We start from the raw sequence: 15,540 nt of genomic DNA, 5'->3' as shown, positions 1-15,540 counted from the left end.
TGACTACAAATAAATGTGAATAAATAAATGAATTTATTAACCTCTGGTTTCTGTGTCATCACATTTTAATGCTCAAGTAAAAATTCTACCTGATCAATATATTATGAGGATGAAATGCTAAAACATAATTAGCAAGATGTAATAATGTGGTTTACCATAGAAATTTCCACATCTTAAAAGGTCACACTGTGATTAATGACATGAATTTTAAGTTGTCTAGCTGAGCTTTACCTACGTGTAGATTAATTTAACTTTCTGTCTCAACAGTATTATTATTATCAACTAAGGGTAATATATGTGTTCATTTTTCAGTAAGTGACTTAAGAATCAGTAATTTGTCTAATGTTCATTAGAAACAACAAGTCACACAGTCCTCTGCTAGTGCTAACCAAGTTCACTCTAAAACTTACATCATGCAAGCATGAAAATTTGGGGATACCTTATTTCTTTGACTTTTTTCCCTAAGTAGCCCATCTAATTCTCAACTAATCTAGTAAAGAGTTCTCAGTTTTAGTATTACTGACACCTTTGGCCAGATAACTCTGAGTTTGGGGAAAGGGGTCCTGTGCATTTTAAGATGTTTACCAAGCATGTGAACTATTTAGAATTATCTCAAAGATACGGCATTTACTCAGTTTTTAGTACATGGGAGAAACAATCATGGTTTTCATATGCCCAGCGAACTTTTTTGCGAATTAAACCCTTTTCATACAGTCTGAGCAGGGTTGACACTGCACCCTGGAGCCCAAAGAAGAGATAAATGAGCCAGAGTACTCACTCAGCTCTTGGGTCACAGTAATTACTTCTGGCTGGGTAAGATTCAAGCTGAGTCAATAGAAGCTCTCTCCAGGACTTTTGCTGGAGCAAAGAGGGATGGGAAAGTTCTCATTTTTCCTGGTTCCTGACTAGGATCGTAAAAAGTATAAGTCATGAGCTCCCAGGAGCCATCCTACCTTGTCTGACAATAAAGGAAAGAGGCAAAGGAGAGATCTAATATTATAAAAAGCCCTAAATCCAGATTTATTTGAAGACAGATTAGCCAGAACTTCCTAGTAAAGCAATCAAGTAAATTCTTTTTTGCTAAAGCTAACTGAACTCAGTTTAAACTTTGTCACCTGCAAGCAAAAGAGCATAAATGGATACTTTCTGAAAATCTGAATAATAAAACCTAAACCTAAACATAAGAATAAGATTAATTATTTAATGGACATTAATGTTATTTATCGAGCATTTTTTATGTGCCAAACACTGTGCCCCTAAGTGCCACACATAACAACATCACGTGTAACTCCTGAGAAAAAGCTCTATAAATACTTGCTATTTTAAAGATTTGCTATTTTATAGATGAGGAGAAAAAGAAGCAGTTATCCGTGCAAGGCCAAATGCCTAGATAGCCTCAAGTTCACTGACTCCATATAAGTTCTGTTAACACTATTCTGCAACCATGGAGTAACTCAAATGTTTACTAAGTGTCTATGTTTTAGATCACTCAAGGTATACTAAGGATACAAAGCTGAATAAACAAATGATTATAATATACTCTGTTAACTAAAAACGATCATTTACATAAATTTAAGAGACAAGCTTTATCAATATCTCTTCAGGATACTCAGTAACAGGGTTTACTTAAGCAATGAAAAATTCTAATCAATCTGCCAAAGAACTTCTTACTGTGCAGGTACCAAGATATCAAAATCAAAATCACCCAAACTAAATGCTCACCCTTTTGAATGTGCTCACCAAATCGATGAAAAATACAAAACTTTTTCTGTAAGGAAAAAAGGCTCTAATCAGCACTATCCCTTTGACAGTTTTATTTCATAGTGTGGTTTACTGAACAGTTTAACAAGTTTGGTTCATGTGCACAGGTTAACCTAAATGCAGATGAGTTCTTGATATCATGACAAAGGTATGAATTTCTATTATAGAACTAAAAAACAGAGGAAAGGACCTGAACCACAGTGACTCCTCTAAGGCAGTAACTGTGTTAAATCTCATCTGATCCTCATACAATGTAACATGCTTAAATTCTCAGAGTAAGAAAGGGTCCTGAAAAAAAAACAAAAACAAAAAGAAAGCAATTGCTTTCTAAAATTAGCTAAAATGGAAAAACATTAAACCAAAATTGGAAATTGTGATCACTATTCACTGTGATATCTAATAAGGCAAAAATGTTAAAAGACAAACATATTAAGAAATAATTAAAACTGCCTTTAACTGTAACGTTAATTTGCCACATACAAAAAAATCAAAAACCCAATGGATCATTCATTTTTGCACACAATTACAATGATTTACAAAAATTGTGCACAGAATTTCAGTATACAATAAGGTCATTCCATACTGATACCTTTAATGTTCCTATATGTTTCAGAAATTAACTTGAAAGCTATTACTAGTGTGCTAAAACATTTCCGTTGTCACTACAATTTACTAGAGCCTGTGATATTCCTATAATGACTTCTGATCTGGGGCTCTGCCCTGAAAGCAGACGCTTAGAATATAAAATAGGTTTTCAGTTAAAAAGAAAACAAACAAGACTTTTATAACTCCCAGAGGCTCTGCATATGTAAGCTGAAATGTGGAAAAGAAAACTGAAATAAAAGAAATGAAGAAAGATTTCTAACACTGAGTGATGTCACACCGCACACACTCTCTCTCTCCCTCTCTGGAACTTTCCCAAAGTGGATAATTTGAAATAGACTTAAAAAAAAAAATCCTCAAGTATTCTGTTTTCAGAAGTTCAAGTACTTAATCTTTATGACTTACCTTAGCACTATTACACAAAAAAATGAACAAAAGATCATGCAAAATTTAAGTACACAAGTTTGTCTTTCCAAATTAAATAACACAAACAGCAAAACACTCAATATTAATAATATTAAAAATTTCAGGAGCAAATAAGCTTTTTATATCAGTTGTTTACACTTAAGTTTTTTAAAAACTCTGTCAATGGCTTCCACTGAAACAAAATAACCTACAAAATAACCTTTTAAAATATAAATTATAAAGTTTATAAAAGGGTATATTCAGAGTATTTAAAATATAAAAAAAGATTAAAAGGATGTCTTAAGTCATCTAATAATACAATACCAAAGAAGCATTCACTTTTCTTTCTTTTTTGGCTAGACTTCTATGAACAAAAGTGAAGAAAACAGAAAATATTCCTTACAGATATGGTGTAGGGGTCTTCTTTCATAAATCACGGGGTAACAAATGAACTGTCATGTTCTTATCCCATTATAAAAACAGTTCATCAATTCCTGCTTTTTAAAAGCATGTATTCAGCTATGTAAATATATGAATGACCCACCTTTTTCATTTTCTTTGTATCTACAAATGCCAACTGGAATCTCTGCTTGAAACATGGAGCCCACCATAATCTCCTATTTTAAAAAATATAAAATGTTAATAAGATGGAGTAACAGATTTTATGTCCACTTTCTAGATTTACCATCTTCCTGGGTTAACTGTTCCTGGTTTCTGTCATAAAATAGTTACAACCAATTAACTACCTCAGAGGAGTATTGTGAGGATGAATGAGTTAATAATAGATAAGAGCTTGGATATGATTGGATGAAAGTATCAGTAATAATGATGAGGTGAAATGCAATATAGACAATGGATATGAACTTTAAAATATGGAGAAAAAGAAATAAAAATGAATTCTCATAATTCAACTGATAAGATAACTCTAAAAAGCAGAAAGTCAAATTAAGGTATTTTCAGAGTACCCACTCTAAGCTATGGTCTCTCAATCAGCTTCCCTGGGAAACTGAGAAATGCAAATACTCAGGTCTTACCCCAGACCTACCGAACCAGAAACTATGAGGATGGGACTCAGCAATTAAGTATTTTAACAAGCTATCCATATAATTCTGACACACAATGAAGTCTGAGAACCAGAGCTTTAAGGTAAAGGAAATAACAAAAACAGTTTGAATAAAGCCCAGTAGAGGCCAAATAAATAAAACTTCAAACCAAATGGACAGGTAATCAGTGCCTAACTTTCATTAAAACAATGTAAGATGAAATCATAACTTCTCCCAAACATAATTCAATCTTATTTTAGGAAATCTGATAATCAATCTATATAGTCAAAACACAAGTTAGGGGAAACTGGCTGTTCAGAATGACAATTAGAGGTCACCACTGATGAGATTTTATTAACATAAGACATAGGGACCAAGATTAATTACATGGGCCCTCTTTTGTCTGTGGCTAAATGTTAACAGTTACTGTATTTTCAGAATAAAGACTTACGTAGGAAAGGTATGAAATCATGGTCTAGTAAGTTTAAATAACTCCTGGGATTTGAAGAGTTCCTCTCTCCTATTACTGTTTCCCACTGATGCTAGAGCTTCATTTTATCTAGTGTAACTTCAAAGACATGTCTATGTAATAAATTTATTGCTGCACCTGTACAGGAAAACCAGTTAGTTTTTCTAAAAATACCACACACACATTTTTTCCACTCATACATAGGAATTTTCCTTATGTCTTTCACTATAAAAAAGGATACCCTATTGTCACTTCTTGTGTCCCTTTTAAGTTAACTCATCTCCACCTATAGGGAATAGTCAAGTTATCAACCCTGGCTAGGGGTGCTTCTAAAAATATTCAATGTTGGATCTATCCTAGACCAAATAAACTAGAATCTCTGGATGAAGGCCATGGTAACCAGCATTAAGATTTCTTTAAGTGATTTTAACATGAAGCCAGGGTTGATAATTTCTAGCTTAGTATAAAGAAAAGATGCCTCTCCTTTTTCCTATTGCGTTCAGAAACTTTTCACCTTAAATTTGTTCTGTAGGGAAATGAAGGAAAACAGTATTTAGGAGCATTATGTACCAAGTATCTATGCAAAATTTTTATTTAATCCTCACCAACTTCGACAAGGCTGAATCTGCTGTCCCTATAACTGTATGTAAGGAGATGAAACTCAAGAAAATGAGTTTCCTTAGGATCACATTATTAGTAAATTCTGGGCTATAACTTGAACTCAGGTTTGGTTTCAAAGCTGTTTCCTCTACCTCAGGTTTCAATAAAAATTTAATTTTGTCTTACAAGCCTTAGAAGATTAATCTCTGAATCCTGACAGCTTTTTACAAATCGGACTAAAATAAGACAATCTGGATTTACTTTATTATATAAATCTGGATTTGCTTTATTACATAATTTTCCTGAGGACGGGACTAATACTTCCTAGTAATGAGGGCTTTATCTCCCCCATGTTCTCCCTCCTTTGAGTTTGTACTGCTTCATTTAAAAAAAGAAAAAATTCAAGGCTCAATCAAACACTCTATGGGGACACTCCAGATACAAAATCAATTTATACTGGAGAAAAAACAAACTTGGATATGTGGTAGAAAATAACAGTTTAAGTTGATTACCAAAGTTTCCAGCTTTTCTAATTTTAATTTCTGCATGTAGTTAACACTTGCTCAAACAAGTCACACAAATAGTAACTTCTGTGATCCTTTTTTTCTGTCTTCAGTCCCATCATTCATTCATTAATCATTCAAGTTATTAATAATTAATACATGCACTATGATAATCTTTCCTTACCACTTTAACCCACACTGATGTCTCTCTTTTCTAAACATCTCTTTGTGGTAGTTTAACCGCTAAGTTGTGTGCAACTCTTGTGACCCCCATGGGCAGTAGTCTGCCAGGCTCCTCTGTTCAGGGGATTCTTCAGGCAAAAATACTGGAGTGGGTTGTCATTTCCTTCTCCAGGAGATTTTCCCTAACCCAGGAATCAAACCCAGGTCTCCTGTATTGCAGACAGATTCTTTACTGATTGAGCTACAAGGGAAGCCAACATCTCTTTGGAAACCCATAAATACATCAATTCTGGCTGAAGCCCATAATCCTTGGGTAGTACAGTCCAAGGTCATTTTAATACTTCATTCTTCCCAGCTACAAATACAAAATATACAGATTTTTCCTTATTTTAATCCACAAAGGGGGTTATCTCTTAAGTGTGCCCCTGGCATCCAGACCAGACAACTTTAAAGAAACTAACAAACAAAACACAGGGAAGGATCAAAAGTACTGACTAATTAAACAATCATGACTTAAAAAGGGCAGAAAGGCCACTCGATCTGGTATTTTGGGCAATTCTGCTTCCACATAAATGACTGTTTATGCACTAAATTCAGAATCAGACCTAGGGAAAAGAATACCAAGGGGGAAAAAAAAAGCAAAACCCTCAACAGAGATTCTAAGAGATAAATCAGGTATCTATCGCAACAAGTATGACATCACCTCATATAGATGATTTGTCCTAATCAATTCTACATAATAATGTGATACATCTTCCTAATAAGTCAACTGTTTGGCAGCAGCTTAAAATTCTTCAGTTTAACCATGAGATTAATTATACACTATTATACAATTTTATTTTTAAAGACCATGTCATTATCTTTAAACTCATTTTAGAAATTAATTATGGATAGTTATACCAAAGTCCAAATCTAACTCTTCACACAATATACTCTGAGCTGCGAGTATCAACATTAATATGGGATAGAAAAACCTGTAATCTAACTCATTAAAGAAAATTTACTTAACAAATACCAGAGCCTCCACAATTGTTTTCTCAAGTAGATACATATATAAAAAAGAAAAAAATCACATGTGATACTTTTTACAGTGTAGCTAACAAAAGTCTAGTTCCTAACTAGTTTAGAAATTTGGATTTGTAATTTTGCTTTGAGTACCAACTTGTTCAACAAAGTCTGATTTTTCTATATCGTTATTTTATTTATAAGAAAATTTATGTTCTTTCTCACCTGGATGTATTAAGGGAAAGTCTGAACATATGTCACAAGAAGACTTACTTCAACTTTATCAAACTTTTGGTAAAAGAAGATACTTGGCTCTTTAAATATTAATTTATCTAAGTTTTGGGAAAATATGGCTCTAACTACCTTTTTCCAGTCTTCTGATGGTATATAATCTTCATCTTCTTCAGATTCTTCTTCTATTTCACTATCTAGAATAAGTAAGACAATAGTACTATAAAATGATTGCTTAGCCTGTCCATTCTTACATCTACCATTAAATACTTAAATATGCCAAAAGGTATTTGCAGAGGTAGGTCAAGATATTTTTAGTCAAATATTACCCTGTCAGTTAAAACAACAACAAAACTCATAGACCTTCCAGGACAATCTTCTTAGATAACTATATTTTCATGAAATAATACTCTACAAAAAACTTTAGGGAAAAAATTGATTCAGAGTCAAGACAATCTGTTTCTAAACCTAATCCTGCTTCCAACAGCCTGGTGACAGAATAAACTATATGATCTCAGTTTCTTCCCTTATTAAATGAGAGCTGGGACAAAATAATAGTTTCTGAACAGTGGTCCTTAAAACACTTGAGAATGCTATAACATCACTTTGGGGGAATGCAGGAAGAGAGCACATGTATGTCTCCCCAACTTCTGTTTTATTCAGAGCAGGCAAATTGCTATTTGCTTACATATTGGACTAAGAATGCCTTTACATAAAGCAGCGGGAAATCTGAAAACCATTAGATTGTCAGCATCTTCTCAACTCTACAATGGCACACAAAATTCAAAATGGTAACATCACATACAGAAATTAATTCTTTCTATAGAAAAGCTAAGATGGGCACTGTATGTATAGTTCCCATGCATACTGAAATAACATCTGAACTATGATATATTATTTCAAGATACAGTCACTTAGTATCCCACTTTTAAGCAAATTTTGGCAATGGACCTGCTCCTGGTTTAACTAGGGGAAAAATACATTTCCTCCAAATAATTAAATGTAATTAATCTCTCTGTGCAGTGATAATACTTTTAAGTTGGACTGTATCCCTAAAAAGAAAAATTCACAATAAAATTATCACCAGCAGCCCTACACTGACCTCTAAACAAAAATGTGTAACAGAAGTCATTCACACAAAGCAGTAACCACGTTTAATCAATTTTTACTTTACCACATTTCAGGAGAGGTTATTGTATTGTATTCAAGTATCTTTCTTTTTTAAATACAGAAATTTAAACTACATATTTAAACTAATAACACTAATGGTTAATTTTTTCTTATCTTATTTCTAGGGTAAGGATTCCTGCTTAGAATGAAAACATTATGGAGTAGTTACACATGCAAATATTCAAGATACATACGTTAAATGTTGTATCGACTACTGGTCAATGACTCTGAGGAGGTAGAAACATCAGCAGAGTTCTTTCTCTGTATAATATATTCCTATCTCAAGGGCCAACAATTTCTTTAGACTTGGGAACCATTGGTTAGAGAAAGAAATGCTTATGAATATATCTAGACTGAGAGGCAAAGAAAGCAGAAAATGGAAAACTGAGGAAAAGACTAGGAAAAATAAAAAAGATGACCATGAAACAACAAATTTAAAGAACAGTCAAAAGTGGAAAAAAAGGAACACATTCAAAATCAGGTATCATAGTGACACATAATAATTACGGTAGGATATTCATGGACAACATAGCACCAGTACAGCTAAACTAATAATCTAGAACAAAATTCCATTTACTGATGAGCGAGATTTCCAAATCAATGAATTCAGAGTATTGGAAAAAAAAAACACTAAAATATTAAACAGCAAAAATCATATAAAAAACAGTAACTAATAATACTTACTTGTATCAAAATATTTACATCGACGTGGACGGATTATTTCCTGGGCATCTTGAGAAGCAACAGATTGAGATGGATCATCATTGGAAGACTGAGTTTCATCCTCTTGACCTGAGGAATCTTTTATATTCTCTTCCTGTGAAATAATACATTAAATCTCTTTAAGAAAAAGTGTTGCAGATGAAAGGTCATAGTATTCCAGATAAAACTAGAAGACTACATGAATATACCATGGTTACACAAGATGCTAACATTAGAGGAAGTCGAGTAGAGTTCAGAGAGATGCACTGAATTATCTTTGAACCTCTTATGCAAACCTAAAGTTATTTCAAAACAAAATAAAAATGAGTACAATTAGCCATTATTACTTTAAAAAACAGCATTTTAAAAGTTTGTACAAATTTATTTAGAACAGGCGTTAAAAAAAACAGGAATGACAGAGCAAACTATTGCCTCTCTGGCGTAGATTATAGGGAACTTTCAATTTGCATTACACATGTCTATATCTTAAGTTTTAATATTTAAATATATTGCCTTTAAAGTTAAGAGTGAAAAGAAATGACAAAAACAAGCAATCAAAATCAATGTATCAATAAAATTTTAACTTCAGGAAGATAAAAATATATGTATAACCTTACTTTATTTTCCCCACTACATCCACTGTTATCATCATTATCAGCATCTTCATCATCTTCCTCCTCTTCCTCCTCCTCCTCCTCATCTTCTTCAGGTAGCCGAATAGTACTATCATAACCATAAAGGCTGAGAAGTTCATGAATCGGCATGTCGCCTTCCTAAATAGACCAAACAAAAGTTAAATTTTTAACAGATGACATTTCATATTCCTATCATTCACAAATCTTAATACAGAAGAATATTCTTAGAACTGTTATCAAGAATTTGTAAATCATAAAAAGTAAAACAATATAATTCTGAAACCAGAAAAACCCTAATCTTAATTATTCTTTTCTGCTTCAATTCAGCGACTGTACACCAACAGTCAGTTCACATTTACTAAGAGCCACACAGAATTTGGGAGTGGGGAAACAGAATAATTAGAAAATAGACTATAAACAAAGTTAACAAACCAAGAAAGCGGAATGAAATTTAGAGCCCAGCCCAAACACATCAAAAACAGCAATAATATACATGAATGATACTGGGTTACATCAGCCATATATTCTTTTCTAGGATTATGTAAAATCATTTCATGTAATCTTTACTGTACATCTTACAAAACTGTTGTGTTATCTCCATTTCAGAGATGAGGAAACTGAGGCTAGCAGATTAAGCAATTTCTCCAAAAACCACACAAGTTACAAGTAGTGAAAACAGATTTTGAGTCTAATTACAAAAGCCCATACTCTTAACAGTATACTAGGCTGTTTCAGCCAGGGACCTGAACCTCCCCCAAGCACAAAAAGCACTCTCTCCTGAGGGTGAAATGAACAAATATCCACATGTTATGAAATGAAATGAGATTTTTGCAGAAGGTACTCACTCTAATCAGTAGTTAAGTGTTACAGAGTATCAGGGAAACATGACAAAATCATAAAAATAAAATTTAACCCAAATAGTGTGAACCTATAACATACACATACACATTCTGAAGAAAAACTTAACTGAGTCAGTTTAGAACCTAGAAAAAGGATAATCGTGAAATAAGACTTTGTATTTCTCCAGTAGTATCACAGTCTTACTCATGGACAGAAACAAGTCTAGCCTGTGTGTGAAATACCTTATTATAGTGAGGATGAATATATCAAACTGGAGGATATAACCTGATACTAAGTAATTAGATCATACAGTTAACTCCCATCAATCAGAATTTGTGTGTAAAAAGCAAATAACGATAATGTGGAAAAAAATTTCCTTATAGAAAGAAATAGGAAGAAAATGCTGTTTAACACTTCTATTAATATTTCATATTGTAAATGGATACTCTAGTTATAAATCAGTTTGTGAATCTGTTTCTGAAAGAAATCAATGACCAGCTGGTATACTTAATTGACTTAATTATTATGACTTTCAAAGTACAATAAGAGATAATGCTTGAAGTGTTCAAGGATCTAGTCCTTCCAGATACCTGGTCCAGTATAAGCATTTGGTACAAAGAAACAGAAATTTAGGAATTAGGAGTCAGGATTTAAGAAAAAAGAACTTCAAAATCAGGAAAGAAATAAGAATATGATGTAGAAAAGATGGGTTAAATAAACAATCATGACAATATAGCTGCCATCACGTCTTCTATATGCCAGGCATTTGTGATAAATGCTTTGATTCACTACCTTATTCTCGTTTCTTAACAAAAACAAAGTGAGAATATTATACTATCTTATTTGATCTTTAAAAGTACCGGATGAGAGTGGTACCTTTATATGTAAGTAAGAAAACCAAGCAGAGAGAAACATGATGTACGGACAGAGACTTTATTGTAATATCTAGAACTCTTAATCTCAGCTCATATTTTCCATAAACTCATTCTGCATCGCAAATTAGAAGCAGGTTTAGCAACTGAAGTCACTTCTATGAGCAAGACGCCACTGAGGTCACTATTATGAATAAGGGCCAAACCAAGAAAAACACTTTAGTGTAGGCTGGCAATTAACATTCACATGGACCTTGAGAATTTACCAACAGCTTGTTTCATAATATTTATTTCGTCTTTAATATTATCTTAATATGCTACTGTTACCTCTAATTTTTACAACTATGTTTAACTGATACTTTGAGAGATCACCAAAAAGAGGTACGGTTACCAATAAAACATGAGTTTAAGCAAACTTAGGGAGATAGTGAAGGACAGGGAAGTCTGGCCTGCTGCAGTTCAAGGGGTTGCAAAGAGTTGGACCTTTGATCTGTCTTATTCAAGGGCAACAGAATCACCTTGAGGGATTATTTAAACTTAGAACTGAACTCCACCTCAAAGATTAGCAGGGCTGAGGTGGGGCGTGAGTTTCTGCATTTTTTAAAGTACCAGGTGATATTGATGTTGTTAGTATCAGACCATCTGGAGAACCACTCTGATCAGTTCTAGGATAAGATAACTGCAAACCAGCCTTTTCAGTGGAACGTAATAAATTGTGATCATTATCCTTAATAAAGCTTGTCACTAACTGCTGACATCTAGCTCAGTTATATGTCAAAAAGATAAGTAATGTACCAACTGCATGGAAAGAATTTTTCTTTTTTTTTTTTTAACCACTATTTGGAAAGTGGAATATCTGACTTCCATGGTTAAGTCCAAGATTTTTCTCTCTTGGATACACATATGAGAAGTGTGACTTGCTTTATAAAAATTCATTTCTCAAAAAAAAGTTGGCAACACCCCCAATATTGACTAAGCAGAGAACAGGGTAGAGTCAGAAGTGACTGATCAGTGTATTTGAAAGAGAAGTGCTTGAATTAGATAAAGAGTAACAGAACTGGCAGAGAAAAGTCAAGACAAGTCAAAGAAACAACTGAACAACTACAGAAACAAAAAATGAACACGCAGGTTATCCTGATTTGCAGTTAACTAAAAAAAAAAAAAAGAAAGGGCTGGCTAGTTTTTTTAACCTATTTTCTCTAGTTTTACTTAGTTTCTCAAGGCATCTATTACAGTCTACTTTTCATTCACTTAAGAGTAGCTACTGAACAGTGACTGACTCTATAAAAGAGCTTTGGGAAAACTACGCACACAACATATTATTCAAGATGAACCTAGGCAGGGAGAAATTTAGTTTGCTAAGTTGGAATCCACTGCTATCATTTATGTGAGTATAATCAGAATCTGAACTAAATTAGTGATTGTGGTAAAGAAAAAACAAGGGATCCCAAAGAAGAAATCAACAGATTTAACCATGGGTTAAGAGTGATCAAGAGGTCCTTGTGACCCTGAATCTCTAGTTCCAGATATTCCTTAGACCTAGATATAGATTCATATGACATCTAAAAAATATTAAAAGCAATAAACGTCTAAAAAAGTTTTGACAAACTTCTAAAAAGTTTACTTTCGGTCAAAGTTGGTTTTATCACATGTCAACAAAATACCCCTGCCTAGTCCATCAAGTGGAGAAGGCATTGGCACCCTACTCCAGTACTCTTGCCTGGAAAATCCCATGGACGGAGGAGCCTGGTAGGCGGCAGTCCATGGGGTCGCTAAGAGTCGGACACGACTGAGCAACTTCACTTTCCCTTTTCACTTTCATGCATTAGAGAAGGAAATGGCAACCCACTCCAGTGTTCTTGCCTGGAGAATCCCAGGGACGAGGGAGCCTGGTGGGCTGCCATCTATGGGGTCGCACAGAGTTGGACATGACTAAAGCGATTTAGCAGCAGCAGTCCATCAAGAAAATTCTTGCTTAATACTGAAAACAAAAGAATATGCAGTGGTATTATGCTTTTCTTAGGAATTAACTTTTAATTTCTGTTGCCCAATATCAAGTTATTACGAGTAAGCAGCAAGTTAGAAACAACAAATTAGTAAGCAACCACCATGATCCACATAGTATTAAAAAGTATCTTACCTGATCTAAGGTATAAAGGGAAGTCCTAACAGTAAACACAAATACAATAAAACCCCAAATCAATTTTGCTGAGAAAACTCCAGTTTCAAATTCAAGTACCATTTCTTGTTGTCTGTCATCCAGTCCTTTCTTTCTACATTCATTTTTCCAGAAATGTTCTTTCCTCCATTCCAAGCATGTATTTTGACTGAAAGCTTACCTCCTGGACTCACAGCATCTAACTCAATTGGAATCACTGCATTCCCTGACCATTCATTTGAAAAGGGCACATGACCCAAGCTTGAACATAATTTGTTTCCAGAATTTTACCAATAGCAGCTAAAGAATATATGCTGTATCCCAAGCAATAAATCTTGGAGCCTGAAAACTTACAACATATGACGAAAATTGGACTCAAAAAGGACACCACCATGTAAAAAAGTGTTCTGGTGGCACAGGAGTCTCTGAAGTCTAGACCTCCCCCTGCCCTCAATGAAATTACATGAGCCTTACAACTAAATCTTCATTTTGCCTAAGCTTGCTCAAAACGGATTTCTCTTATTTGCCCCCAAATATTTGAAATAAAAAGTAATGCTACCCTGATGACCATTATATCTACTACTGCAGGCAGGAATCCCTCAGAAGAAATGAAGTGGCCATCATGGTCAACAAAAGAGTCCAAAATGCAGTACTTGGATGCAATCTCAAAAACGACAGAATGATCTCTGTTCATTTCCAAGGCAAACCATTGAATATTACAGTAATCCAAGTCTATGCCCCAACCAGTAATGCTGAAGAAGCTGAAGTTGAACGGTTCTATGAAGACCTACAAGACCTTTTAGAACTAACACCCAAAAAAGATGTCCTTTTCATTATAGGGGACTGGGATGCAAAAGTAGGAAGTCAAGAAACACCTGGAGTAACAGGCAAATTTGGCCTTGGAATACAGAATGAAGCAGGGCAAAGACTAATAGAGTTTTGCCAAGAAAATGCACTGGTCCTAACAAACATCCTCTTCCAACAACACAAGAGAAGACTCTATACATGGACATCACGAGATAGTCAACACCAAAATCAGACTGATTATATTCTTTGCAGCCAAAGATGGAGAAGCTCTATACAGTCAGCAAAAACAAGACCAGGAGCTGACTGTGGCTCAGACCATGAACTCCTTATTGCCAAATTCAGACTCAAATTGAAGAAAGTAGGGAAAACCACTAGACCATTCAGGTATGACCTAAATCAAATCCCTTATGACTATACAGTGGAAGTGAGAATTAGATTTAAGGGCTTAGATCTGATAGATAGAGTGCCTAATGAACTATGGAATGAGGTTCGTGACACTGTACAGGAGACAGGGATCAAGACCATTCCCATAGAAAAGAGATGCAAAAAAGCAAAATGGCTGTCTAGGGAGGCCTTACAAATAGCTGTGAAAAGAAGAGAAGTGAAAAGCAAAGGAGAAAAGGAAAGATATAAACATCTGAATGCAGCGTTCCAAAGAATAGCAAGAAGGGATAAGAAAGCCTTCTTCAGCGATCAGTGCAAAGAAATAGAGGAAAACAACAGAATGGGAAAGACTAGGGATCTCTTCAAGAAAATCAGAGATACCAAAGGAACATTTCATGCAAAGATGAGCTCAATAAAGGACAGAAATGGTATGGACCTAACAGAAGCAGAAGATATTAAGAAGAGATGGCAAGAATACACAGAAGAACTGTACAAAAATATCTTCACAACCGAGATAATCACAATGGTGTGATCAATGATCTAGAGCCAGACATCCTGGAATGTGAAGTCAAGTGGGCCTTAGAAAGCATCACTATGAACAAAGCTAGTGGAGGTGATGGAATTCCAGTTGAGCTATTCCAAATCCTGAAAGATAATGCTGTGAAAGTGCTGCACTCAATATGCCAGCAAATTTGGAAAACTCAGCAGTGGCCACAAGACTGGAAAAGGTCAGTTTTCATTCCAATCCCAAAGAAAGGCAATGCCAAAGAATGCTCAAACTACCACACAATTGCACTCATCTCACACGCTAGTAAAGTAATGCTTAAAATTCTCCAAGCCAGGCTTCAGCAATATGTGAACCGTGAACTTCCTGATGTTCAAGCTGGTTTTAGAAAAGGCAGAGGAACCAGAGATCAAATTGCCAACATCCGCTGGATCATGGAAAAAGCAAGAGTTCCAGAAAAACATCTCTTTCTGCTTTATTGACTATGCCAAAGCCTTTGACTGTGTGGATCACAATAAACTGTGGGAAATTCTGAAAGAGATGGGAATACCAGACCACCTGATCTGCCTCTTGAGAAATTTGTATGCAGGTCAGGAAGCAACAGTTAGAACTGGACATGGAACAACAGACTGGTTCCAAATAGGAAAAGGAGTTCATCAAGGCT

At 34.6% G+C, this 15,540-nt stretch overlaps 1 protein-coding gene across 10 annotated transcripts in view; it reads right to left on the bottom strand.

The window, feature by feature from the left end:
• Nucleotides 1-15,540, bottom strand: part of MIER1 (mesoderm induction early response 1, transcriptional regulator) — a 73,098-nt gene that overhangs the window by 30,859 nt on the left and 26,699 nt on the right. For all 10 annotated transcript variants that reach the window (XM_010850282.1, XM_010850279.1, XM_010850280.1 and 7 more), the window contains 4 exons: nucleotides 9,293-9,448; nucleotides 8,658-8,790; nucleotides 6,936-7,000; nucleotides 3,314-3,386 (listed from right to left, as the gene is read on the bottom strand). In XM_010850282.1, coding sequence (XP_010848584.1) covers nucleotides 3,314-3,386; nucleotides 6,936-7,000; nucleotides 8,658-8,790; nucleotides 9,293-9,448 — 427 coding nt within the window. The remainder of the gene's footprint in view (nucleotides 1-3,313; nucleotides 3,387-6,935; nucleotides 7,001-8,657; nucleotides 8,791-9,292; nucleotides 9,449-15,540) is intronic.

Source organism: Bison bison, unplaced genomic scaffold (assembly GCF_000754665.1).
Source record: "Bison bison bison isolate TAMUID 2011002044 unplaced genomic scaffold, Bison_UMD1.0 scf7180017864290, whole genome shotgun sequence".
Classification (NCBI taxonomy): domain Eukaryota; kingdom Metazoa; phylum Chordata; class Mammalia; order Artiodactyla; family Bovidae; genus Bison; species Bison bison.
The sequence above is the reverse complement of the archived record's forward strand: the minus strand, read 5'-3'. Positions and strand labels throughout refer to the sequence as shown.